This window comes from Manihot esculenta, chromosome 13, assembly GCF_001659605.2.
Source record: "Manihot esculenta cultivar AM560-2 chromosome 13, M.esculenta_v8, whole genome shotgun sequence".
Lineage (NCBI taxonomy): Eukaryota > Viridiplantae > Streptophyta > Magnoliopsida > Malpighiales > Euphorbiaceae > Manihot > Manihot esculenta.
The window spans coordinates 3,613,191-3,640,235 of NC_035173.2; the positions used below are offsets into that span (position 1 = coordinate 3,613,191).

The 27,045-nt window shown below is 30.0% G+C and overlaps 2 protein-coding genes across 10 annotated transcripts; both read right to left on the reverse strand.

Moving 5' to 3' along the window:
- Positions 1 to 890: 890 nt before the first annotated feature.
- Positions 891 to 4,170, reverse strand: LOC110630542 (polygalacturonase At1g48100). Its single transcript, XM_021778077.2, has 8 exons — positions 3,854 to 4,170; positions 3,546 to 3,674; positions 3,205 to 3,372; positions 3,067 to 3,102; positions 2,772 to 2,979; positions 2,154 to 2,235; positions 1,935 to 2,043; positions 891 to 1,780 (listed from the first exon to the last, which is right to left on the reverse strand). The coding sequence occupies exons 1-8, from the start codon at positions 4,112 to 4,114 to the stop codon at positions 1,376 to 1,378; spliced, it is 1,398 nt and encodes a 465-aa protein (XP_021633769.1). The 5' UTR covers positions 4,115 to 4,170; the 3' UTR covers positions 891 to 1,375.
- A 2,573-nt stretch (positions 4,171 to 6,743) lies between these two features.
- LOC110629107 (2-phytyl-1,4-beta-naphthoquinone methyltransferase, chloroplastic) lies at positions 6,744 to 18,742 on the reverse strand. Of its 9 annotated transcripts, none has more exons than XM_043949871.1 (9): positions 18,522 to 18,742; positions 18,372 to 18,436; positions 18,187 to 18,277; positions 17,299 to 17,387; positions 17,000 to 17,094; positions 16,813 to 16,874; positions 16,366 to 16,457; positions 11,524 to 11,531; positions 6,744 to 6,986 (listed from the first exon to the last, which is right to left on the reverse strand). In XM_043949871.1, the coding sequence occupies exons 1-9, from the start codon at positions 18,654 to 18,656 to the stop codon at positions 6,886 to 6,888; spliced, it is 738 nt and encodes a 245-aa protein (XP_043805806.1). In that variant the 5' UTR covers positions 18,657 to 18,742; the 3' UTR covers positions 6,744 to 6,885. The 9 variants fall into 9 exon arrangements, 8 of the variants coding, with proteins under 8 accessions (XP_043805806.1, XP_043805808.1, XP_021631684.1 ...); XM_043949873.1 differs by having other exon boundaries at positions 16,366 to 16,420; positions 18,522 to 18,741; XM_021775992.2 differs by lacking the exon at positions 11,524 to 11,531 and adding an exon at positions 10,571 to 10,575 and having other exon boundaries at positions 6,744 to 6,989; positions 16,961 to 17,094; positions 18,522 to 18,741.
- Positions 18,743 to 27,045: the final 8,303 nt, after the last annotated feature.

Sequence of the window (27,045 nt, forward strand, 5' to 3'; positions counted from 1 at the left end):
ATTATTATTTTTAAGACTCAAATCCATTTAAATCTATTAAAATTTATTATAAATTATTTAAATCTATTTCAAAACTATTATATTCGAAGGTAGATTTAAAATCTGCTTCTAAATCTTTACTATTAATTTTATGATTACGATTTAAATATATAAAATAATAATTTTTCAGATCTCTTTAATTTATTTTTATAGCAGTACAAATTCGATTATTGTTTTTCATATAATATTCAAATCTATTTAGTTTTATATCTTTTAATAAATAACCTATGCATAAAATATATTTTTCAGTAATAATTTTATTTTTTAAAAAATTATCTCTAAAATATTTAAAATTTATTTTTAAATAATAATTTATAAAAAATTATTATGTATATTTCACATTTAATTAATTATTTATATAAGCTTTATATTAAATTTAAACTCAATCTCAGCGACGAGTATTAATTAATAAACTTAAACCCATCTTAATACTAATTATATACTACTTGAATCCATTCTATTAAGGTTTAATCTGATTTAAGGACTAAAAAATATTTTCTCTATTGTACTTGTTTCTCTATCCATTCATTTAGTATGATTCATTTTTTTTGAAAAATAATTCAAATAAATTCTTGTAAAATAAGTTGAATTCTTACATAATTTTTTCTAAAAACTCAGTATTAGTTTGAAACTCCATACATATATATAAATTGTTTACATGAATTAGCGGTTGTCTGTTTCTCTTGCTTTGTTCTGATTCTCTGCGTCAACTTGTTTTGCTTTTGGTTAAAAATTTTCTTTTGATTATGCAATGGGTGGGAGGAAGTCTGTCGCTCGTCCAACAATTCCTTTAATAATAAACTTTACAACTACACACATAATTTTGTGTTGGTTGCTTGTGGGGAAAAAAATGTGGGCGGCCATGGGCGTGTGTGGGGTACTGAGGATTCACTAAAGTGTCTGCTGGGCGGTGCACGCTTAGTCAACCACCACCACCACCTCCACCACCGCCTTATCCACCATAAAGACTTTGAAAAAGAGTGGAAATATAGTTCCAATTAAACTAAAGTAGGAGGAATATTTGAGGAACGGTCAACACAGTTGAGCTGTGGGAAGAATCCAAATTAATTGCAGAATGCTGCACAGATCGGAGAATCCAAGTTAAGCTTTCAGCCATTTGCAATTAAATTTGATAGTTAAAGTGTTAAAAAAAAAAGAAAAGAAAAAGATTATTGGCATTATACAACTTTCAAACAACAACTAAATTACAAATTTATTTATTTTTTAAAAAAAAACTAATACAAAAATCATCATCACCTTCCCACATTGAAAAAATAAAACAATTGCAGAAGGGAAGCATCTAACAGAAAATTTCACAATTAAGAATCACGAGTATCTAGCACATATGCTCGTGTGAAGACCTCGATGTTCTCTTAACAGAGCGACCATCTCTTCTCAAGCAGTAATCTATACTTGAAGGAACAAGAGGTGCCTGCGATTTCCCATAAGAGTTCCAACACAAAGCCTGCTTGAAACTTCTGTATTCTGGCGAGGGTTTCAGCTGAATATTGATTAGATCAACATCCATGCATGGCACTGTACTGCTGCAAGCTAAATAAATAGGTTGCGTTGTGTAACTCCCAATTATTTGATCATATCTAACCCCAGAAATTGCCACAGCTTCTGTTTGATTCTTGCAGATGTGCTTGTCACAGTAGAATTGATCTATTATTATTGGATATTTTACGTTTGATACTTGGATGTTGGAAAATGTTATGTTTTTAACCAATCCAATCCCTCCCTGCTACAGCCAAATTATTAATTAGTATGCAGTAATGAATTATTAATTACTCCATCCATAGCGTAATATCTCTTAAAAAATTTATTCACCAAAATTAACAAAAATAATTAATAGTCTTAATTTTTAAAAAATTATAATAATTTATTTTAGGTACCTGCCATGTCTTTATTCTAGATCCAGCTAAAGTATTTTGCAGCCAGACATTCTCCACAATGACGTTGGAGACGCATGCAACACTCTTCTCCTTCCCAAGTCCTCCTACACTGAATATAACAAGAAATAAGTCGTTTTCAAAGCTGAGAGATTTCATTCGAATCTAAAGTCCAAACCGATAATATACCAAAAAATATATATATTCATTAATGTCTCCTACCTTATGCCATGTCCTGGTCCACAGTTAATATGATGAACATGGATATTGGAGCAACCAGTTTGTATGGAGATACAGTCATCTCCTGCCAAAAGTGAGAGTCCATTAGTATATTAGCATCAGAAACCATAACCCTAAAATATATATATAGCCTACTTGATAATAATTAAAGCTTGGGATCAGAGAATATACTAGGCTGAAAAGTTGGTTGTAATGGAACTTTTTGTTCAGGCTGGTCGCAAAAGTTAGTTTAGTGACAGTTATACCGTTCAAAATTTATTTGAACCTAACATATTGTCGTCACAATAAGATAACTTTTTTTTTTTTTTTTATATTTTGTCATTGCCTTTTTTCGTATGCGGCAGAAGTAGATTGCTTTTTCTTTGCAATTCTAACGTGCAATGCACCATTGGGTTAATACCCAACTCAAATCATATGATTCAACATTATCCACCATTCGGACCATGACCTACAATACAGTAGATGATGGGGCAGTTCTAGATCAGGTTGACATGACTCAGTAGTATAGATACACAGGATTTTATATATAAAATATATAAATCTCATCATATATCTTGTATTTAAATTTAGGGTGACATAAGTGCATGTCTTGATTCTTACCGGATCCAATGTTAGAATGCTGAATTTCTACATCTTGTGTGTTCTGCAGGTGAATTCCATCAGTATTTGGGCTATCCTCAGGTGAAGAAATGGTGATATTGTTAACCTTGATCCCCTTTGAATTGTCAAATTTCAAATGGCATTGTGGGCTATTTACAATTTCAATGTCTTGCACTGTGACATTATAGCTGGCATAAAATCTCAAAGCCTGTAAATTAACAAGAGATGATTAATTAGTATTAGTTTTAAAATTCAACATTTAGTCAGGCAAAATTAAAACAGGAAAGTTCCTTACGGTTGGTTTCATATCAGGAATGTGCTTGGATGTCTTCTGCAGAAATACATCACAAACAGCTTTAGGATTTTTCCCATTTCTTTTTTAATTTTTATTTTCCAAGTGTTTAAAAATATGATATGTATATAATTATCAAACCTGAATAAAAAAGACATTAAAGGGAGTCCACCAATCAAAGCCTTGACCATTGACAGTGCCACTACCTTGAATGGTGAAGTTATGCACCCACTTAAAGTTAAGCCATTGAAACAGGCTAGATTTAGGCCATGAACCCACTTCTGGAGGAGCCAACAGAGTCCCATCAATCTGCAATTGGTATGGAATTAATATCACTTAAAATAATACATCAGCTTGGTGTAAAGAAAAAAAAGCCTGGCAAAGAATATACCTCTCTTTGCCCTCTTGCATTTTTTTATTCAAATATACTACTAGAGAATCGTCGAAATCAGCACAAAAAAGAAAAGAAAAAGAAAGCAAACCTGAAGGACAAGGTGAGGCATGCATGGACCCTGAAGAGTTATGGGCTTGATAAGGAACTTGAATTCTGCTGGGATTTCCACTGTAGCTCCAGGGACTTCACAGGCTGCTTTCCATGCAGAGAGAAGGGCCTGTTTGGTTCAATATTTCAGGAAATTATAATTTGACACACTACATAACGAAGTGAAAATATAGTTATGGCATTTTCTTGGTAAAGGGTAAGTTTCATAATCTTGTTTTTACTTTTCTTGTAGTGACAAGAGTTAGAGAAGAAAAGAAACGTAAAAGAATGAACTCAGCCATTACGTACCTTAGAATCATCGGAACCTCCGTCACCCTTGGCTCCAAATGACAAAATATTGAAAATGCTGGATTGGCTAGGACAGGAACCACGTTGAGGAAGAGGGGCCGGTGCCGGACCTGGAATAGTGGGTGAATCTTTTCGATGTTTATTGGGTTTGGTCTTCTTGCTGTGTTGCTTTCTTGCCTCAACAATGATTGAAAACATAGTGAAGGCAGTAATTGTAACGAATATGAAAAGTAGAAGAGATATACTCTTGTTTCTCCTCATCTTTACAACCCTTTTTCTTTTCGTTTCCTGGAAAATGAAATCTCCTCGCAAGTCTGGCTCTGGTTGAGACAGTAGAGCGAGGTCGTTATGCACGGTTATATAATGGTATAATTTGCGAGCAAGCTTAGAATATTTAAATTATATCCTTCAAAAAGATAAAATTATGCATACACTTTTTATCTATTTGTGGTTTTCTTTATTGCCATCAAGTGTATAAACTTAACTTTATTGTTTAAAAAAAAAAAAGAACATGACTTCAGTGTATTTGAAGTAAAACTCTCTCTCTCTCTCTCTTTAAAGTTCATGATAAAGGAAAAGTTATGTGTACCGGCAAGAGAAGTAAATGAATAGATTTAAGATTTTAAAAGTTTAAATATGATTTACTAAAATTATTTTTGAATTCGAGCAGAATTCAAAATTTATCTATTTTGAATTCTAATTAAATATTAATAAGTTTAAATTTGACTTTTTTTAATAAATGAGTTTAATTGAATCGAACTTTTATTTAATAGTTCATAAATAATTTAATTTATATATATGTATATAAATTTTAGTTTAATATTAATAAATTTAAAATTAAATATTTTTAATTAAATAAGTATATATATAAATTAGCTCGTAAATTTATAAAAAATAAGTTGTTAAACTTTAATTATTCAAGTATTTATAAGCTTTTAAAAATATAATTAAAATATGTAAAGCTAAATTTTAAAAAATTTAAATTTTATTTATCACAATATATATAAGATTTAAATTTATTTCTCTTATTATATTAATCTCAGCTTATTTAACAAAAATTATTTATGAGTCTGGTCGTGAGTCTACTTATAAATTAAAAAATGAGTCGAACTCACGAATTTTAACGAGATAAATATTATGAAATTCAAGTTTGGCTCGTATACTAAACGAGTCTAAAAATTAAATTCAAATTTAATTTGTTTAGAAATTGAGTCAAGTACCATTAAACTTTTATCGAGTTGAATCCAAATAACTCACAAACAGTTTAGTTATTTACGCTCCAAATACTGATATTTGAAATCTCAAAAATATATGTACACATGTAACTTAAAAGACTATTATACTAAAGTCGAAAAGATTAACCATAAATTAGATATAAACTTATTATAATATATTAAAATCATTTTTTTATTACTTCAATTAAAGTTAAAAAAGTTTTATAATACAAATTTAAGTATGATGTTATTATGATACCTTAACTTGAAGCGTCTTGATCAAAATTTGATCTTCATATTTCAATAATTTTTTCTCATATTAAATTGAAATTTTGTGATTAAAAACAAATTAAAATATTTATATCTAAATTAGAAATTCGTATAACTATTATTAAATACATGATAACTCCCAATATATTTAGTAATTTTTCAAGCCATTGCACTGCTGAATTTGATACCTTATTGAAAGGATATTTAATTAACCAACTCTTTTCACTAGACCCAGTACATATCAGTTATATTGAACTATCTTAGTGATTGAAAATCCGATGAATTTTTTTTTTTTTGGATAAAAAAAAACTCAAGCAAATAAATCATATAATTTACTTTCTGATCATTGTAATGTAATTAGCAATTTAAATGCAAAATATAATAAATAATAGGAAAAAAGGTGGCCAATTGGGACCCACCATTAATGCATATTATATAGCTTGCATGCCCTTGCTAAAGGCAAGCCATTATTGAGTTTTAGTGGAAGGGTGCAGCCGAATTATAAGATAAAACTCATATTCTATAACAATGGATAATCTTACTTATTTAACTTCTCTAATTTCATATTCTAATGTTTAAATATAAAGGAAAGTAGTTTTGATGCTCTCCTTTATTAAATGAGATGTCCTTTGACGATAATACCCTCATCAAAATCCTTGCTGAAGAATTTTTCTGAAGGGGTAAATTAGTCATTTGATCATAGCAAATTAAATAATTAAATTAGGAAATAGGAGGTGAACAACTCACAAATTATTGTTAGACTTCACTTTAATGAAAAATCCGACAGCAAAGACTTTAACTGGAATTGAGAGGTTGGTGGTCTTAGATTCTGCTAAGTTCCAGACAAAAGAAAATTGGCCAATGGAGAAGTCACTCAAGCTTAGTGAAAGTGAAAGTCATAATGAATAATGCAGTTTCTAATTATTACCTAATTAGTTTAATGCTAAATGGGAATTTTATCTAAGTTTGTTCCTTGACAACCCATTTAACTATATTTTAAACACTAATTATGTATAATTAAATTGTGGCATGCATCCTTTTGGGTCAATTTTTTTTAATAACAAATAGTGTAAGGACTAAAATGGTAGGTGAGAACCTGCTATTGTCATAGGCTTTGGAGCTACGGAATGAGAGAGAGACTTAGGGGACATTTGCATCAGAGGTTCAAAGGAGCTGTTGGAGGTTTCATGTCCAACGATTGCTTTCTATCTGTTTGGTAAACCCATCAATCAATTGTTATTCAGCAAATAGACCTTCTAAATTGTTGTATTTAAAGAGGTGTAAAATTAGAGTTGTTACACTCAATTCTGTTGTTTCTAAGTTTAAAAAAAAAAAATCATATGGAACCTCATTGAAACAAATGTTGCAGTCAATTTCAGGAACCTGGTTGGGTATTTGAGCAGTTAGCAATAAAATGGGAATCTGATTCACCAATGTCAACTTCTGAGTTCACAGACAGCATTCAGAATACAAAGTTAAAACTCCTACACTTCCTCACAAGAAAACTAGGAACACATCCGGGTAAAAATCCCAAGCACCATTCTTTATCTAACGGGTGGCCACTAGGTTTCCCATCAGACCTCCACTGATTTCATAATGTTTTGCAGTAGAAAATCCTGCTTCCATAGCAAGTTCCTCCAACTCCTTCCCTGGATAAGAACACACATTCCCCTTATTTGATATGATTCATTTTATGAGAAAAGAATTCAAATGAATCATTGAAAAATCATGTAAGATTTCTACTTTTTTTTAAATGAAAGTTCTTCAAGTTAAAAATAATTGAATTCTTTCTTTCCAAACAAAAGAATTATTAAAAAAGAAAAGAATTGAATTGAATTCTTTCGAAATTCTTAATTCAAAATGAAGGAACTATAATTACCTAGTCAATAAAAAGAAATTGCAGGAGCAAATGTGCCTCCCTTAATTATTTCTGATTTTGCACTTTCACCTTCATACAGTTTTTGAACATGATGGGTATTGTGAAACAAGAAAAACACTTGATACAAATCAATGACTTGACTGAAAAATATTTTGTTTCTGGCGTAGCAGACAAATAGAATAGTATTCTATGCGCAATATGAACAAGATGTAATTAAATTTACTGGGAAAGAATGCTTAAAGAGGATTATCAAGCAAAAGATGACCTTGACGTGGATAATAATTTGACAGATAGAAGCAATTAAATATGAATTTTCAATTTATTAGCATGCATTCTTTTTCATTTTAAATTACCATTTTGAGGAGCGATTTTTCAAATCATGCATAATTTAAAAAATAATTATCAAATCATACAGAATCCAAAAATATTTTCGAATTCTGTGTGTCAACGTAGCGTGTTCAGCAGTATGACTGCCGAACATGCTAGTTTGACACCCATGGTGTCGAACTTTATATTATTCGACACCATGGGTGTTGAACAATCAGTTATCGTAATGTCGAACAAGCTGATCCGTGCCACGGGAGCAGTGTAATCTGCTCCCGTGGCTGCCAGCTTGGCGTGTTCGGCACCCAACGTACCGAACACGCACAAAAAGAAAACTCTTCGGCACTTATAGTGCCGAAGAGCTACACAGCACAGCCCTGCATGCATGCAGACGAATTGCACATGAATTTGTTCGGATTCATGTGCGGTCCGTGATAAGCCATTACTCCCAACAGCTAATTCCCCCTCTATAAATTATCCCACCCATCACTCTATAAATCACTTTAACCCGCTCCTTTCCACTCTATAAATCACTTTAACCCGCTCTTTTCCAGTTTCTCTATAAATTACCCCACCTACTACTCTATAAATTACTCAAAATCTGCATTATATCTCAACAAATTACGTTCTATAAATTTTTTATTCTCCTCTACAAATTTCACAAAATTATTATATATTCTCTTAGCGATTCGACTACAAAAAAAGAAACGCAGGTAAATTTTAAATATGTTATATTCTTAATTTATTTTATGTATATAGTAAATCGAGAACAAATTATTTATTATTCTAATTTTTTTTATCAGAGAAATGACAATTACTGCATATGCTAATATTCATTGGGATGGTAATATTATAAATAGTTATAATGATTACAATTATGATGAAGGTTTTTTAAAGATTATTCAAATGGGTAAACGGATAAGTTTTAATCAGTTGGTCAGGTAAAATTGCTCGTGCAATTGGATTATCCGAGAACAATGAATTTATAGAGACAATTAGTTTTAGAAAGCCTACAATTGTGGATGGATCCTTAAAATTTGAATGTATGGAGATATGGGGTGAAGATGATGTATCTAGTATGTTTAATTACTTATATCAAATTGGTGGTACACCTGGTATGAAAATATATGTTAAGATACTTCGTTGTGTTGATACTACAAATGAGGATGCTGATATTGGTCCATTTAGAACTGCTGTGGAATCAAATGATGAACCATGTGAAGAGCAAAATGTAGTTGATGATTATGGTTTATCTAATAGTCTTGCAAGGCCGTCAATTAATTTATATGATACAGTAGAGAATGAGAACGAGGATTAGAATGAGGACGAGGATGATGATGATTCATAGATGTCTACTGAGGATGATAATGGTCAGGAGGATATTGGGAGTGAGTCTCGATATTACAACTCTCAATTTCATAATCCTATAGTGCCTGTTGTTCATCCTCCCCATATGCAGAAATAGACTTCGATTTGCTGAGTGTGGATCCTTATGATAAGCCAGAAGGTCGTTCCTTTTGGGATCCTTCTAAAGAGTTTTCAATTGGGATGATATTTTCTTCGAGAGATGCAATAGCTGCGGCTGCAAAAAAATATCATCTAAGACATCATCATCAATTTTGTTATCATGAAACAAAAGAGAAGGCTTATTCTATAAAGTGTAAAGACAAAGACAGTGGGTGTGCATGGAGGCTTCGAGCATTCAAGAAAAAAGGAGATGATATATGAAAAATTACGAGATACAGTAGACCGCACACATGTACAAATCCTCAGTTGACAAAAAACCATAGCCAATTGGATGAAAATTTCATTTGTTCATTCATCTTTGCATTAATTAAACAGCAGCCCGATATAAAAATTGCTGCCCTACAAGCTGAAGTGCGGGATAAATTTGGGTACGAGCCGTCTTATCAGAAAATATACAAAGCTAAGCAAAAGGCAATTGCAAGGCTTTATGGGAGTTGGGATGAATCATACAGTCGTTTGCGTAGATTCATGACTGCTCTTCATCATTTTAACCCAGAAACAGTATACATGATTGAAGATAATCCACATTGGATAAATGAGCGATTAAATCCGATATGTCGTGTATTTGATCGTATGTTTTGAGCTTTTAAGCAATCGATTGAGTGATTTAAACATTGCCGACCTGTTATCTCAATCGATGGGACATTCTTGTATGGAAAATACACCGGATGTATACTGTGTGCAACCGCACTTGATGGAAATAATCAACTATTTCTATTAGCTTTTGCCATTGTTGATAAGGAAGACGGTGACAGTTAGTCATGGTTTATGAATTGCTTAAGGATCTTTGTGACCAATCGAGAAGATTTGTGTGTAATTTTAGATCGCCATGCTGGAATTCTTAAGGCGATGCAGAAAGATTGGTAGCAACCTCCAGCTGGTCATCATCGTTACTGCATCAGACATGTTCTGAGTAATTATAATTAGACATTAAAAAATGTAGCAATAAAAGAAGCGTTGCGCAAGACAGGTATGTGCAAGACAGGTATGTGTCGTGTTTTAATACGAAGTGTACTTAAAATTTTAAATATAATGTCACTTTTGACTTGTGCTAATTTAACTTTCATGAACTTGTGATTTATATCAGCAAATGAAATCCAGAAAAGAAAGTTTTACGAGACAATGAACAATATGCGGGAGGTGCACACTGAATCATACGATTGGGCAATTAAGATAAACGGACGAGATTACACGATGGTGGACAGAGGTATGGCGTGATGACAACAAATATGGCAAAATCACTAAATGGCATGATGAAAGGATTTCGGGCGTTGCCAATAACAGCAATGGTTGAAAAAATATTTTTTCAGTATGTCCATTATTTTGATATGCGGAGGACAACATTTTTGAATCAACAAAGTAAAGGCTATGTTTTCAGTCAGTATTGTAGTGACACACTGCGTTCTAACGCAATTAAAGCAAATGGACATAGAGTCCGACGGTTCAATATTCAGACAATGGTTTGCGAAATAATTACTGTAAATGGTAGGCAAAAGCAAGTGGTCAAACTCATGGATCAAACATGCACTTATGGCAAATTTCAGGAGATAAGAATACCATGTTCTCATGCAATTGCTGCATGCATGTCACATTCAATTTACTACGAACAATTTGTATCTGACTATTATAAATTGGATCATACAATCCAATGTTACGCATACACGTTCCATCCTCTTGGACATCCTGACTATTGGCCTGCAGTAGATGGACTTCCTCTCATGCCTGGCATTTCTAGAATAAGGAAGAAGGGACGGCCGAGGTCCTCTAGAATACGTAATGAGATGGACCGGATGTCAAACAAAATAAAAGAAACGTCTAAAGTCCATTGTTCAATATGTGGCAGGGTAGGGCACAATAAGAAAACTTGTATAAGTGGGAAATCAAGTAGATAAATATTGCAAAAAAATTCAGTTAATTATTAAGTTATTTTTAATAATGTAGTTTATTTTTATAACATAAGAATTATATATTGATTTCCAAATTGCATGTGCCAACCTCTCCAAATCATCTGGAATGAACTCAGAAGCACATTCCTCTAGTGCCCGACAAAAATCTATCATGTCTAATCACCACCTGCATTGCCCAAAATGAATCATAAGACTCAATCAATATCTTAGAATAGGCTCAACTAACTACCCAACAAAAAAAAAATAATCGGGATTAAAAGAATTTAATTAAAAGACTTTTTATAAACATATTCAACTCACAATCAGTTATGATCACCAGTGCCACACCCTCGATGCCTCCTCTCGTGTGGAGCCCGCAAGCGACCTCGCCATGGTCCCAATGCTAAGAACTGTTGAGTATTCACATCATTCTATGTCGGCGCATTAACATCTGAATTCTGTACCACAGCACCAGAAGGATCGGACTGACCAAAATGACCGACACCAGTCTAGCCATATCCTAATCCAACGTTATATCCCGCAAACAGATTCTTTGTACTTCCGCCTGACATGTAAAACTGCCTCGAAGTTGAAAGCTCAGGCGCAGGCTCTGAAACAAATGCAGGAAACACCGATCCTATTGGCGTATATGGTACACCATACGCACCGGAACTAAATGAAGGTATTGTATGTGGTCCGGACGTCCAACCCATGAACTGACTATGTGAAGGATAAAACATAGAAGGTACCTAATATGAGCTTGGTGGCTCAATAGATGAGCTTGGAGCATCTTCGTGTGATCCTTGTGACTGATTATACTGTATAGGGGAGGCACTGGATGCACATCCCTATCACCTTGATCTGTTTGGATGTGATCCCTTCTACAGCCCCTACCATATCCACGAGTTCTTCCCCTACTAGCACGTGAAAAGGATTATGGGATAGGCGGGTCATCCATACTGGGGCGGTGCAACAGGTGCTGGATGTGGAGCTGGAAATTGTGTTTGCCGCCTCTCCTCCATCATACAATCTGTTTCTTTGGTAGCTCATCTCAGGTGCCTTCTATGTTTTATCTTTCACATAATGAGTTCATGGATTGAACGCCCGGACCACATACAATACCTTCATTTAGTCCCGGTGCGTATGGTGTACCATATACGCCAATAGGATCGGTGTTTCCTGTATTTGCTTCAGAGCTTGTGCCTGAGCCTTCAACTTTGAGGCAGTTTTACATGTCAGGCGAAAGTACAGAGAATATGTTTGCGGGATATAACGCTGGATTAGGATATGGCCAAACTGGTGTCGGTCATTTTGGTCAGTCCGATCCTTCTGGTGCTGTGGTGCAGAATTCAGATGTCAATGCGCCGACACAGGATGATGTGGATACTCAACAGTTCTTAGCACCGAGACCATGGCGAGGTCGCTTGCGGGCTCCACACGAGAGGAGGCATCGAGGGTGTGGCACTGGTGATCATAACTGACTGTGAGTTAAATATGTTTATAAAAAGTCTTTTAATTAAATTCTTTTAATCAAGATTATTTTTTTTGTTGGGTAGTTAGTTGAGCATATTCTAAGATATTGATTGAGTCTTATGATTCACTTTCATTTTGGGCAATGCAGGTGGTAATTAGACATGATAGATTCTTGTTGGGCACTAGAGGAAGGTGCTTCTAAGTTCATTCCAAATGATTTGGAGAGGTTGGCACATGTAATTTGGAAATCAATATATAATTCTTATATTATAAAAACAAACTATATTATTAAAAGTAACTTAATAAATAACTGAATTTTTTGCAATATTTATCTACTTATTCCCCACTCATACAAGTTTTTTTATTGTGCCCTACCCTGCCACATATTGAACAATAGACTTTGGACGTTTCTTTTATTTTGTTTGACATCCGGTCCATCTCATTACGTATTCTACAGGACCTCGGCCGTCCCTTCTTCCTTGTTCTAGAAATGCCAGGCACGAGAGAAAGTCTATCTGCTGCAGGCCAATAGTCAAGATGTCCAAGAGGATGGAACGTGTACGCGTAACATTGGATTGTACAATCCAATTTATAATAGTCAGATACAAATTGTTCGTAGTCATTTGAATGTGACATGCATGCAGCAATAACATGAGAACATATTATTCTTATCTCCTGAAATTTGCCACAAGTGCATGTTTGATCCATGAGTTTGACCACTTGCTTTTGCCTACCATTTGCAATAATTATTTCGCAAACCATTGTTTGACTATTGAACCGCCGGACTCTATGTCCGTTTGCTTTAATTGTATTAGAACGCAGTGTGTCACTACAATACTGACTGAAAACATAGCCTTTGCTTTATTAATCCAAAAATGTTGTCCTCCGCATATCAAAATAATTGACACACTGAAAAAATATTTTTTCAATTATTGCCGTTATTGGCAACGCTCGAAATCTTTTCATCATGCCATTTAGTGATTCTGCCATGTTTGTTGTCATCATGCCATACCTCTGTCCACCATCGTGTGATCTCGTTCATTTCTCTAAATTTATCTTAATTGTCCAATCGTATGATTCAGGGTGCACCTCCCGAATATTGTTCATTGCCTCGTAAAACTTTCTTTTCTGGTTTTCATTTGCTGATATAAATCACAAGTTCATGAAAGTTAAATTAGCACAAGTCAAAAGTGACATTATATTTAAAATTTTAAGTACACTTCGTATTAAAACACGACACATACCTGCCTTGCGCAACGCTTCTTTTATTGCTGCATTTTTTAATGTCTAATTATAATTACTCAAAACATGTCTAATGCAGTAACGATGATGACCAGCTGAAGGTTGCCACCAATCTTTCTGCATCGCTTTAAGAATTCCAGCATGGCGATCTAAAATTACACACAAATCTTCTCGATTGGTCACAAAGATCCTTAAGCAATCCATAAACCATGACCAATTGCCACCGTCCTCCTTATCAACAATGGCAAAAGCTAATGGAAATAGTTTATTATTTCCATCAAGTGCGGTTGCACACAGTATACACCCGATATATTTTCCGTACAAGAATGTCCCATCGATTGAGATAACAGGTCGGCAATGTTTAAATCCCTCAATCGATTGCTTAAAAACTCAAAACATACGGTCAAATACACGACACATCGAATTTAATCGCTCATTTATCCAATGTGGATTATCTTCAATCATATATATTGTTTCTGGGTTAAAATGATGAAGAGCAGTCATGAATTTACGCAAACGAGTCATGAATTTACGCAAACGACTGTATGATTCATCCCAACCCCCATAAAGCCTTGCAATTGCCTTCTGCTTAGCTTTTTATGTTTTCTGGTAAGACGGCTCGTACCCAAATTTATCCCGCACTTCAGCTTGTAGGGCAGCAATTTTTATATCGAGCTGCTGTTCAATTAATGCAAAGATGAATGAACAAATGAAATTTTCATCTAATTGACTATAATTTTTTATCAACCGAGGATTTGTACATGTGTGCGGTCTACTGTATCTCGTAATTATCCATATATCTTCTTTTTTCTTGGATGCTCGAAGCCTCCATGCACACCCACTGTCTTTGTCTTTACACTTTATAGAATAAGCCTTCTCTTTTGTTTCATGATAACAAAATTGATGATGATGTCTTAGATGATATTCTTTTGCAGCCGCAGCCACTGCATCTCTCGAAGAAAATATCATCCCAACTGAAAACTCTTTAGAAGGATCCCAAAAGGAACGACCTTCTGGCTTATCATAAAAATCCACCCTCAGCAAATCGAAGTCTATTTCTGCATATGGGGGAGGATGAACAACAGACACTATAGGATTAGGAAATTGGGAGTTGTAATATCGAGACTCACTCCCAATATCCTCCTGACCATTATCACCCTCATCATCCTCAGTAGACATCTATGAATCATCCTCATCCTCGTCCTCATTCTAATCCTCGTTCTCATTCTCTACTGTATCATATAAATTAATTGACGGCCCTGCAAGACTATCAGATAAATCATAATCATCAACTACATTTTGCTCTTCACATGATTCATCATTTGATTCCACAGCAGTTCCAAATGGACCAATATCAGCATCCTCATTTGTAGTATCAACACAACGAAGTATCTTAACATATATTTTCATATCAGGTGTACCACCAATTTGATTCAAATAATTAAACATACTAGATACATCATCTTCACCTCATATCTCCATACATTCAAATTTTAAGGATCCATCCACAATTGTAGACTTTCTAAAACTAATTGTCTCTATAAATTCATTGTTCTCGGATAATCCAATTGCACGAGCAATTTTACTGACCAATTGATTAAAACTTATCTGTTTACCCATTGGAATAATCTTTGAAAAACCTCCATCATAATTGTAACCATTATAACTATTTATAATATTACCATCCCAATGGATATTAGCATATGCAATAACTGCCATTTCTCTGATAAAAAAATTAGAATAATAAATAATTTGTTCTCGATTAACTATATACATAAAATAAATTAAAAATTAAGAATATAACATATTTAAAACTTACCTGCGTTTCTTTTTTTATAGTCGAATCGCTAAGAGTAGATATAATAATTTTGAGAAATTTGTAGAGGGGAATAAAAAATTTATAGAACGTAATTTATTGAGATATAATACAGATTTTGAGTAATTTATAGAGTAGTAGGTGGGGTAATTTATAGAGAAACTGGAAAAGAGCAGGTTAAAGTGATTTATAGAGTGGAAAGGAGCAGGTTAAAGTGATTTATCGAGTGATGGGTGGGATAATTTATAGGGAGGAATTAGCCGTTGGCTAGTTCGACACTGATGGTGCCGAACAAATTCATGTGCAATTCGTCTGCATGCATGCAGGTTCTTGTGCATGCATGCAGGTTCTTGTGCATGCATGCAGGGTCGTATTGTGCATGCATGCACCTGCAGCTCTTCGGCACTATAAGTGCTAAAGAATTTTCTTTTGTGCGTGTTCGGCACCCAAGCTGGCAGCCATGGGAGCAGTGTAATCTGCTCCCATGGCTGACAGCTTAGCGTGTGTGCCGAACAAGCAGAATAATTGATTGTTCGACACCCCTGGTGTCGAACAATATAAAGTTCGACATCACTGTCGAACACGCTACGTTGACACACAGGATCCGAAAATATTTTCGGATTCTGTATGATTTGATAATTATTTTTTAAATTATGCATGATTTAAAAAATTGCTCGATGTCGAACTTCCATTTGTTCGACACCCATGCGTGTTCGACAGGCATACTGTCAAACACGCTGGGTTGACACACAGAATCCGAAAATATTCTCGGATCCTGCATGATTTTTAAATTATTTTTTATATTATGCATGATTTGAAAAATTGCTCAAAAAAGAGCAAGTCGTAGCAGAACTGCTTATCATCCATTCCTTGTAATAGACAATTCTCTGATTGAGCTCTTCAAGTATTCATACTCTTTTGCAAGACCATAGGCAGCTGCCACAGGAACAACAAAACTGCTTATCATCCATTCCTTGTAATAGACAATAAATATGCTCTTAAAAAATTAGGCAATTAATATAATCAAACTTTAAGCTTACTAATAATAAGATCATTTGAAAATAAGTGTCAATAATACATATAAAAGGCTAATGATCTGAAAAACCCTAAATTTTAAAACACTTTCAGTTGTGTTCCATACTTTTAACTTTGGCATTTGGCTCATAAGTTATTAATAATCAATACTGCCATAATTTTTTCAAGCAAAAAAAATTAATTGACAAGGACCAAAATAAAATTTCATTTGGTCAACTGTGATATGCACAGAATTTTAGATGTCAAAAAGGCAAAAACCAAAACCAAAACCCCTTCATTTTGTAACTGAATACCTGAACTGAAGCCACAAATGGTTGAGTACTCTTATTGAAGTCAAGGATAGATGCTTTTGCACCTGCAAATCAGATCAAGGATGAGAAATTTGATCAACGTTAAATTTATTTGGACATTATTCAGGCAGAGGAAGAGAAAAAAGAGGACCAGGTTTCAGGATTCGAAACATCTCCTGCATGGCCTTACGCTTATCTATCACATTTCGAAGGCCATAACCCATGGTAATAGCATCAAAATAACAATCAGAAAATGGCAAATCAGTTGCTTCACCCTCAACCCACCTGTGATCAATACAAGAATCTCTTTTTAGAGAAGATCATCTTATCATTCACACTATTGGAGCCAGAAAACTCCATGATTATGCATGATTACATAGAACTTGATAAGCATTATCCAAGAGCTTTCCCCCCACCCCCTTAAGCATCTTCCAAAATCTATGTATTAAAAACCTTTTCATTCACCAATTGATATATACCAGTGCTCACTCGATGATTTGGTAGCATTCTTTTGAAGATAACTCGTGCCGGGATGAAGCAATTAACAGCTGCTCCTTTGAGAAATCAACACCGATCACCTATAGATTGCCACCAAATAAAAGGAATTGTACACCAAACTATACAAACAATACTGCATAAATTGATAAGTATATGCGTAATAGTATACGCGTAACCGAAGTCAGGAAGCAAGACATTCAACAACGTTATACCAAACAAACAGCTAACAGCTAAAAAGTTTATACTTGTGCAAAAATCGTGTTTGTGCTTGATAGAAAGCATTTTTCTAGAGACAGTATGGCTGGATGCAACAAATTACTATATCCCTCATCTGGCATAATTCATTTTGCAAGAAAAGAATTCAAATGAATTTTTATAAAATTATATATGAATTCAACTTCTTTTAAAATAAAAATTTTTATGTTAAAAAGAATTAAATTCTGTCATTCTAAAACAAGAGAATTGCTAGATTAGAAATCAATTCAATTGAGTTATTGCGAAATTCTTGATTTCAATTGGAAGGTATATGATTAGATGGAAGCCACAAGTAAAGAAAAAAAATGTTTCATCACTAATACTATATTCCATTTTCTTCCCATTAGTAGGCCATAAAGCCTAAGCTACTGAAGAAAAGTAGCCTATTTTCTCTAGAATCCTACCCCATCCAAATCAAGAAGAACAAACAGTACTCAGTTAGAATTCCATTCCAGTGTTACTTCACTAATGTATCATTACCCAAGAAGAAAATGAATATATATATATAAAAGAAATTTTGATTTTCATAACTTTGCATAAGCCAGCATCAAGATCCTTAAGTACATATTCTAATCAAGAAACTACTAAGAACATAGATTTTCACAATGAGAGAGAAGAAAAGACCTTTCCATTGGAGCCAACTTTCTCAGACAAGAGAAATGCTAAATCCCCACTTCCACAACACAAATCCAGCACATTATCTCCCATTTTTGCCCTTCACCAGTACCCCAATATTTTCAATAAATAAAATGATTTCTCAAAAAAAAAAAGCCATAATAATAAAACAAGCAAACAAGTAAATAAAATACCCAGTCCAGGATACAGCCATTCGTTTCCATATGCGATGCTGACCCAAACTCAATACATCATTCAACTGTCACAAAAGAAAAATTCAATCATAGAACATCACAAAATAAATTTTAAAAAAAAAAAAAAAACAAAGGGGAAACAAGGTGCACGTTGTCGTAAACAAGAGCAAAGCGGCTAAAAAGCGCCTGACGTTCGTTAGTGCATCCAATTTTCCGATATCTGAACCGAGAAACGGAAGTTCGTGGAGTGGACGGGAAGGACAAACTGAGGTGAAGTGAAGCCATGTCAGCTCCGTTTATCCTGAAGCTTTTCGTTTCCGGCTGATTAGTCACAAAACCGAAAAAGTATAAGAGATGTCGATGACCTAAAAGTATAGACACGGGCCAGTTCAGAATAAAAAGATACGGCCTACGCCATCTCGGTAGGCCCAATGGGCTAGCCGCGACTCTTACCACTTTCAGACAATACTAATTTTTCTTTAAAAGAAAATAAATTCTCTTGAATTTACATTAATACCCGCACTTTCATCTTGAAATATGATTATTTAATTAAGTGAAGGGTATGGACCTCCTTAAAAGACCGAGTGGGGATTAGCTCAAAAGATTGTTAGGGCAGTGTCGTCATTGCTCACCAAAATTCGATTAATTAATGTTAAAAATTGAGATCAATTTGTAACAAAATCATAGGACATGAATCCACCGATATTATATAAGTATTCGATGGCTTGGATTTAAAATTGAATCGAATTGAATAAATTAAAAATTAAAATTTTAATATTTATAAAAATTAAATTGAATCAATTTTAATCATAAATCAAATTAAATCGAATCAATCTGATTTAATTCGATCAGTTTAAATTTTTAATAAATTTTTTATTTTTTATTAATATTTTAAAATTTAATTAAAATATTATGATCTATCTCTTTATATTATTAAAAATAATATATTATTATCTTTAATCAATTCAGTTTATTTTTTAAATTTTTTCTGATTAAAACTAAATTAAATCGAAATAATTAAAATTTTTAAAATTAAATTAAATTAAATTAAAATGAATAAAAATTAAATTAAATTTTTAAATTAATTCAATTCAATCATTTTTTTTAATTTAAACCAAATACCGCTGATTCTTACGGACTTTGTCTTCGATAAAGCCATTGAAAAATATTACTTTATCCTTAAATGAATCTCCATCTTTTCTTTTCTTTTGATTTTAAATAAATTAGCTTTATTTTACTTTTTTAATATATTAAATTTCTTATAAATATTAATTTTTAAATTCAAATCTATAACTTAATTATCTTACCATCTAAATTCGTTCTAATAAAATTTAATCAAATGAAATGTCGGAAAATATCCCACTGATTCCATCCTTAATTAGAGTACTTGTGTGATTGATGGCGCATGAAAAGTTTACCAAAAATTTTGAATAATGGGCTTTTTGTAGTGATCCTTCTTGCATTAGTTGTCTAGGAGCGGTGGAAGATCTTACTATATTTTTGGGGCTTGGCCTACGCCATGCAGTTCTGGCAAAACGGCTTCAGCTTTAATATTTGAAATTCAAGTCTTAATCCTTCCGTTGCATGATTTTAAAAGAAAAAAAATATCAATTCTTTAATTTTAAACAAAAAATTAATAACAATGAATTGAATTAAATTAAATTTTTATAAAAAATTTTATTCTCAATAAGAGGATTGAAAGCGTAATTTCTTTACTTTCTAAAGTGCTGCCTTCTTTTTTTTAAAAAGAAAAATTCTTGTGAAATTTTAAATTGTTGTTTATTTTATAATAAAAAAGATGCTTTTTCTTACTTTCTAAAAAAAAATTATTTTTATTTTTATTTTAAAAAATGGTATTTGCAAATAAATTTTTTTTTAAAAAAAAAAGATTTTTAGTGGTCAACCAAATGCTAGAACAACTAGAGGGAAAGCAAAGGCTGAAAAGTGCCACATATTGCATGCCCAATTGTCTAGTAAAGCAAGATTAAGTGATGAATTGGGGCCAATTAGAGCAAAACATATTAACTAGTGATTCCAAAATTTCCAGAAGAGCAAAACATTTTTGTCGGGCTAAGGTAAAAAAATTTGAGAGCTTACGACGTGGCTTAAGGTTCATCGTGATATGTGCTTAATTTAAAAGTCAATTACTAAAAAAACCTATCTCATTAGCGACTAATCCTATGCTAATAATTTACATAATCTTCACATGGTATCTATTGATAATGACTTTTAAGACTATTTCAATACATTAATTTTCATTTTTATTACACGTATGCTTTGACTTGAACTTATTCTTAATGATAACAACTTTGTTAAAATGCACCATTTAAGGCTGCGGTGTTTAGTCAACGTTCACACGCTTTTTTTTCTTAAAAATAATAATTAATATAATATATAATATATATATATATATATATTAACTTACATAAAATGGAAAATAGTCTGAACTGAATTGAAAGACTCCTAAAAATAAGGATTTAATTGAAAGACTCCTTAAAATAAGGATTTAATTGAGAAACAATTCAACGATTTAAAACTCTGAATAACTGTATTCAATGATGGATCTTTTGAATTTATAAGTTAATTACAATTTTAATTTAAGATTAATATAATGAAAAATATTTTTAACTTCAAATGACTATACAAAATATTTTTTTTTGTAATATTTCAATAAATAATAATATAAAAATATTATTAATAGAAAGTAAAATTTTTTAAATATAAAAAATATATATTTAATTTATAATATTGAATATAAATATTTCAATGTTATTTATATGTAATGTTTTATATAATAGAAATTTATTTATAATAAATATTTATTTAATATAATATATTTAATATTGCATAAAATAAATATAAATTTTATTTAATTTTAATATAAAATTTAAATTAAAACATTATATGTTTTATTAATAATATAAAATTTTAAAAACTATATTATAATTTATCATTAAAATATTTAAATCCAATTTAGTTCTCGTAACAAGTTAAAAATATTTGATTTTACCATCCAAAATATTAAAGTGTTTGATATAAATATAAATATAAATTAACATTAACATTTAGATTTTTTTAAATATTTCATAAAAAAATAATAATTTTTTTCTAAACTGAGTTTACATAAAACTATTTTTAAAAATTTTTCAAAATCAATTAGAACTATTTTACCATACAAAGCAGAGTTACCAAGCAAACAGAATCTAAGCACTTCCAAAACAAATTATTCTTTCTTGAAGATAACATAAATAATTAGAGGCACTATTAATTTTTATTAAACATTCTAATGATGAATGGCAGAAACATTTCCAAGTTAAGGTCTTGTTTGTCTGAAAGTTAAAATCTATATAAAGGGACCAAACCAGACCCAACTCTAGCTCAACATGGTGCTTGAGCTAAGCTATGACCCTATACATTTGCTTTACCCAACCTCTCCATTTCCTTTATGGTGCTTCCAAGTTCTACTGCTACTTCCCAAGAATGGCTACCTTCTTTTATATGCGAATGAATATGCTGCCAAAATTGCCTAGCCTAACTTCCAATTTCGTGTTTTTGGCTCTAATCCTCTGCAGCCTGGCCATTGCATATCAACCTTCAGTTTTAAAATCGATTAGTTTTGCCAGGTATATATATTTTTCTTTTGTATTTTCTGTTTCTTTTATTAAAAAAAAATTGAAATTGAATGTTAAAATTCTCGAAATTTAATTAGATGGACCTACAGCTGAATTTAATTCGTGAAAATTGCTGCATTAATTTGGACTTTTGTGATGCCTCACACATATAAGCTGGTTTTTGCCTTTATGTTTAGAGGGAGTATGCGCTTCAGATTAAAAATATTGATTGAATTAAATTAATTTAAAATTTTAATTTAATTTTTAATTTTAAATTTATTATTATTTTAATTTAATTTAATTTTAATAAATAAAAATTAAAAAAATTAAATTGAATTAATTAATAATAATAGTATATTATTTTTAATAATATAAAAAAATTAAACTATATTAATGTTAAAATATTCTAATTAAATTTTAAAAATTAAAAAATTTATTAAAAATTTAAATTGATTAAATTGAATCGAATTGAATCGAATTAGATCGATTCATTTTGATTCTGTTTTTAATCAAAATCAGTTTAGTTTAATTTTTATAAATATTAAAGTTTTAATTTTTAATTTATTTAATTTGATTTAATTTTAAATTGAATCGATTAATGGTAGAAGTATGAATGATGAAAAATCAATGATTTTTAAAGGAAGTGGAAGTATGTAAATATCTATTAGTATTATATTTTTATAACAAATATTAATTTTTTTTATTTTCTTTAATCTCTAGCAAGTTTTACAAATAGATGTAAATAAATAACATCCAACACTCTGTTAACATAACCCTTAAAATTATCCTTCAACTACAAAGATGAGATAAATATGGAGATATTAAAAATTAATATATTATTGTATTAGAATTTAAACAATAATAATAATAATATATTTATTCACAAAATAGGCATAGTGTAATTTCATTTTTAATTTTAAGAGGAAAAATGGAGTTTTAAATTTAAGCATTATTTGATTAAGAGTAAATAAATTAAGAAAATAATATTTTTTTATAAAATATAAAAATTTCTCTTATTTAATTTGTACTTTTAAATTTTTAAACAAGAAAGTCAACTAACTTCATGAAATCTATTGGTTTATAGTTTAGTTTGATAAATTTGAAATTATATTACGAAAATTATTATATTTTATAATTTAAAAATAATTTACATACTAACAATATTTAAATTATATTTTTCGGTAAACAAAATTTTCCAAAAATATAAATTTCAAAATATATTTTGGTAAAAACAATTAGTCAATCGATGGGATATTTTCCATTTTCCATTATCCCCAAGAGGAAAATCATTTGATCCGCAAAAGATTGATCCGCTTTGAACAAGAGAACAAGCATTCCTAACATGGATGATGGACCTCCATCATCATACCCAACTATTTTTCGAAACAAACTTAGCTACCCAACTCAAACTTATAGAGTACCCAAATTTATATAATTTCTCCATTTTCTACACACCCTTTGATTAACCTTGATAATCGTGTCTGGTCAATCGAACGGTAAGTATTGAATCACATCAGGGGGCAAAAGTAAAAACTATACTGTACTTTTAAGTTGTCCGTTAATTTTGCGCGTCAAAATTGATCAGTCAATCAATCAATCAATCATTTTGATAAGAACCCAACAGTTGTTTGCTTGTGCTGAGCTCTACGAATCGAACACCCTTACTTTCCAGAGTTTGTGTGTAACTTTACAGGAAGGTCCATCAACTTTCAAGGTATTACATTTTCGTCCCTATTTTCATTTGGATAGCAAAACATATTTATTTTTTTTCAAAAAAAAAAAAAGAGTCAGTGCCGCAGTCTAACAAAATGATTTTTTTTTATTTTTAAAAAAAATCGCCTATAATCTAAAATATTTATGTGCATAATCTCAAAACAATCTTCAAAAGCAAATTTATACGTGGTGCGCTGAAGGGCCCCGGGCCTTCTTTTTTTTTTTTTTTTTATCTAAACTCCGTAAGAGCTCATCCATCGCATTTCAACTAGTATTATTCGCTTGCCACAATTGAAAAACAACAAAATCTTGAATCAATATTGGATCAACAAAAAAATTTGTCACAATTGGAAAATCTCACATTTTGTTATTGTATAATTTAAAAATTTATCGTGTTCAATTCGTATTAATTAATTATTTTAATTATTTTAAAATTATTAAATTAAAATTTTATTAATTAATTATCTTGTGTTTTATGATTACAATATTCCTTCACTTTCGGTGGTGTCCACAAAACAAAGTTAAATGTGGTAAAATAATAATGAAATTTGAAGTTGATTAATGATGGTAATATTTAGTAAAGTGAAAGGTAACGAATATGACAATGCCAAAGCTAAAGCTTTCCTTGCCGTTTTTGGCTATGCCTTTTCTATGGCAATTTGTGATTCCTTCCTCATTTAACTCTTTAACATAATTCCACTCATGTCTTAGCATATTCTCACGTGAGTATTTAGTACTTTAAGATATATATTTTTTTTAGTTTTTAAAAATTATTATTTAAATTAAAATAAATTACACTTAAATTCTTAAACTTTTATTATAGTTAACGTATCGGTTCCTATATTTTTAAAATTAAATATTTAAATTCTTTTATAATCAGTTTGTTCAAATTAGAGGTATATTCATTTATTTTTGTAATTAAAAATATAAAATATACTTATTACTCCTTTTAAATTGATAAATTACATTTAAATTACATTTAAATTTCTGAATTTTAATTTAATTAATGGATTGGTTCTTATTTTTTTAAATCATACACTTAAATTTTTCTACAATTAATTTATACTCATCTATTATAATTTAAATATTCTAACCCTTCATTTTTATTTGAAAGAGCATTTAAATCTCTATTAAATTTTATTTATAATATTTTATTTAACTAATTTTTAATATTTTTTGTTCTTCAATTTTCATTCATTAAAATATTACAATATTTATAATTTCAAAACTTTTAAAAAATATTTATAATTTCAGTTATTTTAATTAATATCAAATAATTTTTAAATATATTATAAACTTTTATAAAAGATATTTTAAACAAAAATTATTCTTTTAGAAGAGGTTTGACCATCAAGTAACTTTGAACCAATGTCTATAATATATGAAATACCTATAATTTTAAACGGATTAAATATAAAATAATTTAAAATTTTAATTTTTAAAAATATAAAAATTAATTTGTTAATTACATTAAAATTTAAAAATTAAATTATAATTTATATAATATAAAGTTATTTCATCTATATTAAAAAAATTTTAAATATTTATAAAGTATTTTAAATATTTAAAATAGTTTTCTTTTATCGATTAATTAGTAAAATTATAAATAAAAATACATTCGATTTAAATAAATTAATTATATAATAATTTAATTGCAAACAGTAGAATTATAAAATGGCACAATTTTACACAACATATTCTTTCCTCCATTTCTTGTTACTGCTTTTGCAAATTTGGCTATTCTTTAATGGAATAATCTGTCAATCACACTCATAATAAAAGTGAAGAATAAGATCATCCAATTGTAACTCATTAAAGACAGAATCACTTTCATGTCTTTTTTATGGTTTAAAAAAGTTTTTTTTTTTTTTTATTCTGTCTAATTACAATTTAAAAGAGATTCAATTTTATCTTCATTCTTTTATCTAGATAATCTTTTTTTCATCAGATATCTATGAAAAATAAGATAATACGACACAGTTTTCATTGTGTAATTATATTAATTAATTAATTAATTTTATTCATTAAATATTGAATTTTATAATAATTTTTTATTAATTAGTCATTATGTAGATAGATTATAGATTTTATTTATTTTTTAAAAATGAAGTATTAAATAGTTTTTTTTAATATATATGAGAAAAAAAATGGATGAATCAAGTTGGTAATATATAGTGTAGGCATTATTAAATGGAACTATGTAAATACTATATATGACGTCAGGGCATAGCCTAATCATCCATGAATTTCGTTTACGTGTTACCCAAAAGAGAAACTCAGAGACACCAAATACCACAATCACCACCTATTCTATCTCTACTCTATGGTGTTGTAGCTCATTCAACCTAGACTATAATCCTTCAATACTCACTTCATACTGTAATTAGTAAAATATTTTCATTTTTTACTATGAGATAAGACGGTAAATAGTAAAAAATATTTTACATGAAAATTATTTTCTAAAAATAAAAAGTATTGTAAAAACAATATATATTTTGTAATTAATGTTAAAAGTAAATTTAATATCATTATTTTAAGATAAATTACAATTTAATTTTAAAATTTTAATATAATTAATGAATATATTTTTAAAATCGAATACTTAAATTTCTTTATAATCAGTCCGTCTAAATTAGAGATCTTTTAATTCATTTTTACTATTAAAAATGTAAAAATATTTGTATTACTCTTTTTAAATTGATAAATTATATTGAATCAGTCTCTATACTTTTAAAATCGTACAATTAAATTTCTTTATAATTAATCAGTCCTCATATATTATAATTTTAATTTTTTTATTTTAAATAATAATTAAGTCTTTATTAACTTTTATCTATAATATATAATTTAACTTATTTTTAACACATTTTATTTTTCAATTTTTATTTATTAAAATACTTCGATACTTATAATTTTAAAAATTTTAAAAAATATTTTTAATTTATTTCAACTATTTTTAAGTGAAATCAAATAAATTTTAAATATATTATAAACTTTTATAAACGACTGTTTTAAGAATAACTTATACTTTTAAAAAAAATTTGATCATTTATTAATTTTGAATTAATATATATAATAAATGAAAAAATTATAATTTCAGACGGATTAAATATAGAGATTTAAGAATTTAATTTTAAAAATATAAAAATTAATCTATCAATTATACTAAAATTTAAAAATTAAAGTATAATTTATATAACTTATATTAAAAATAATTAAAATGTGTATAAGAATATTTTAAATATTTATTATTTTTTAATAAAATTATAAATTTAAGTATATAATGATTATATAAAAATTTAAATATTTTATTTTAAAAATATAAAAATTAATGCATTAATTACATTAAA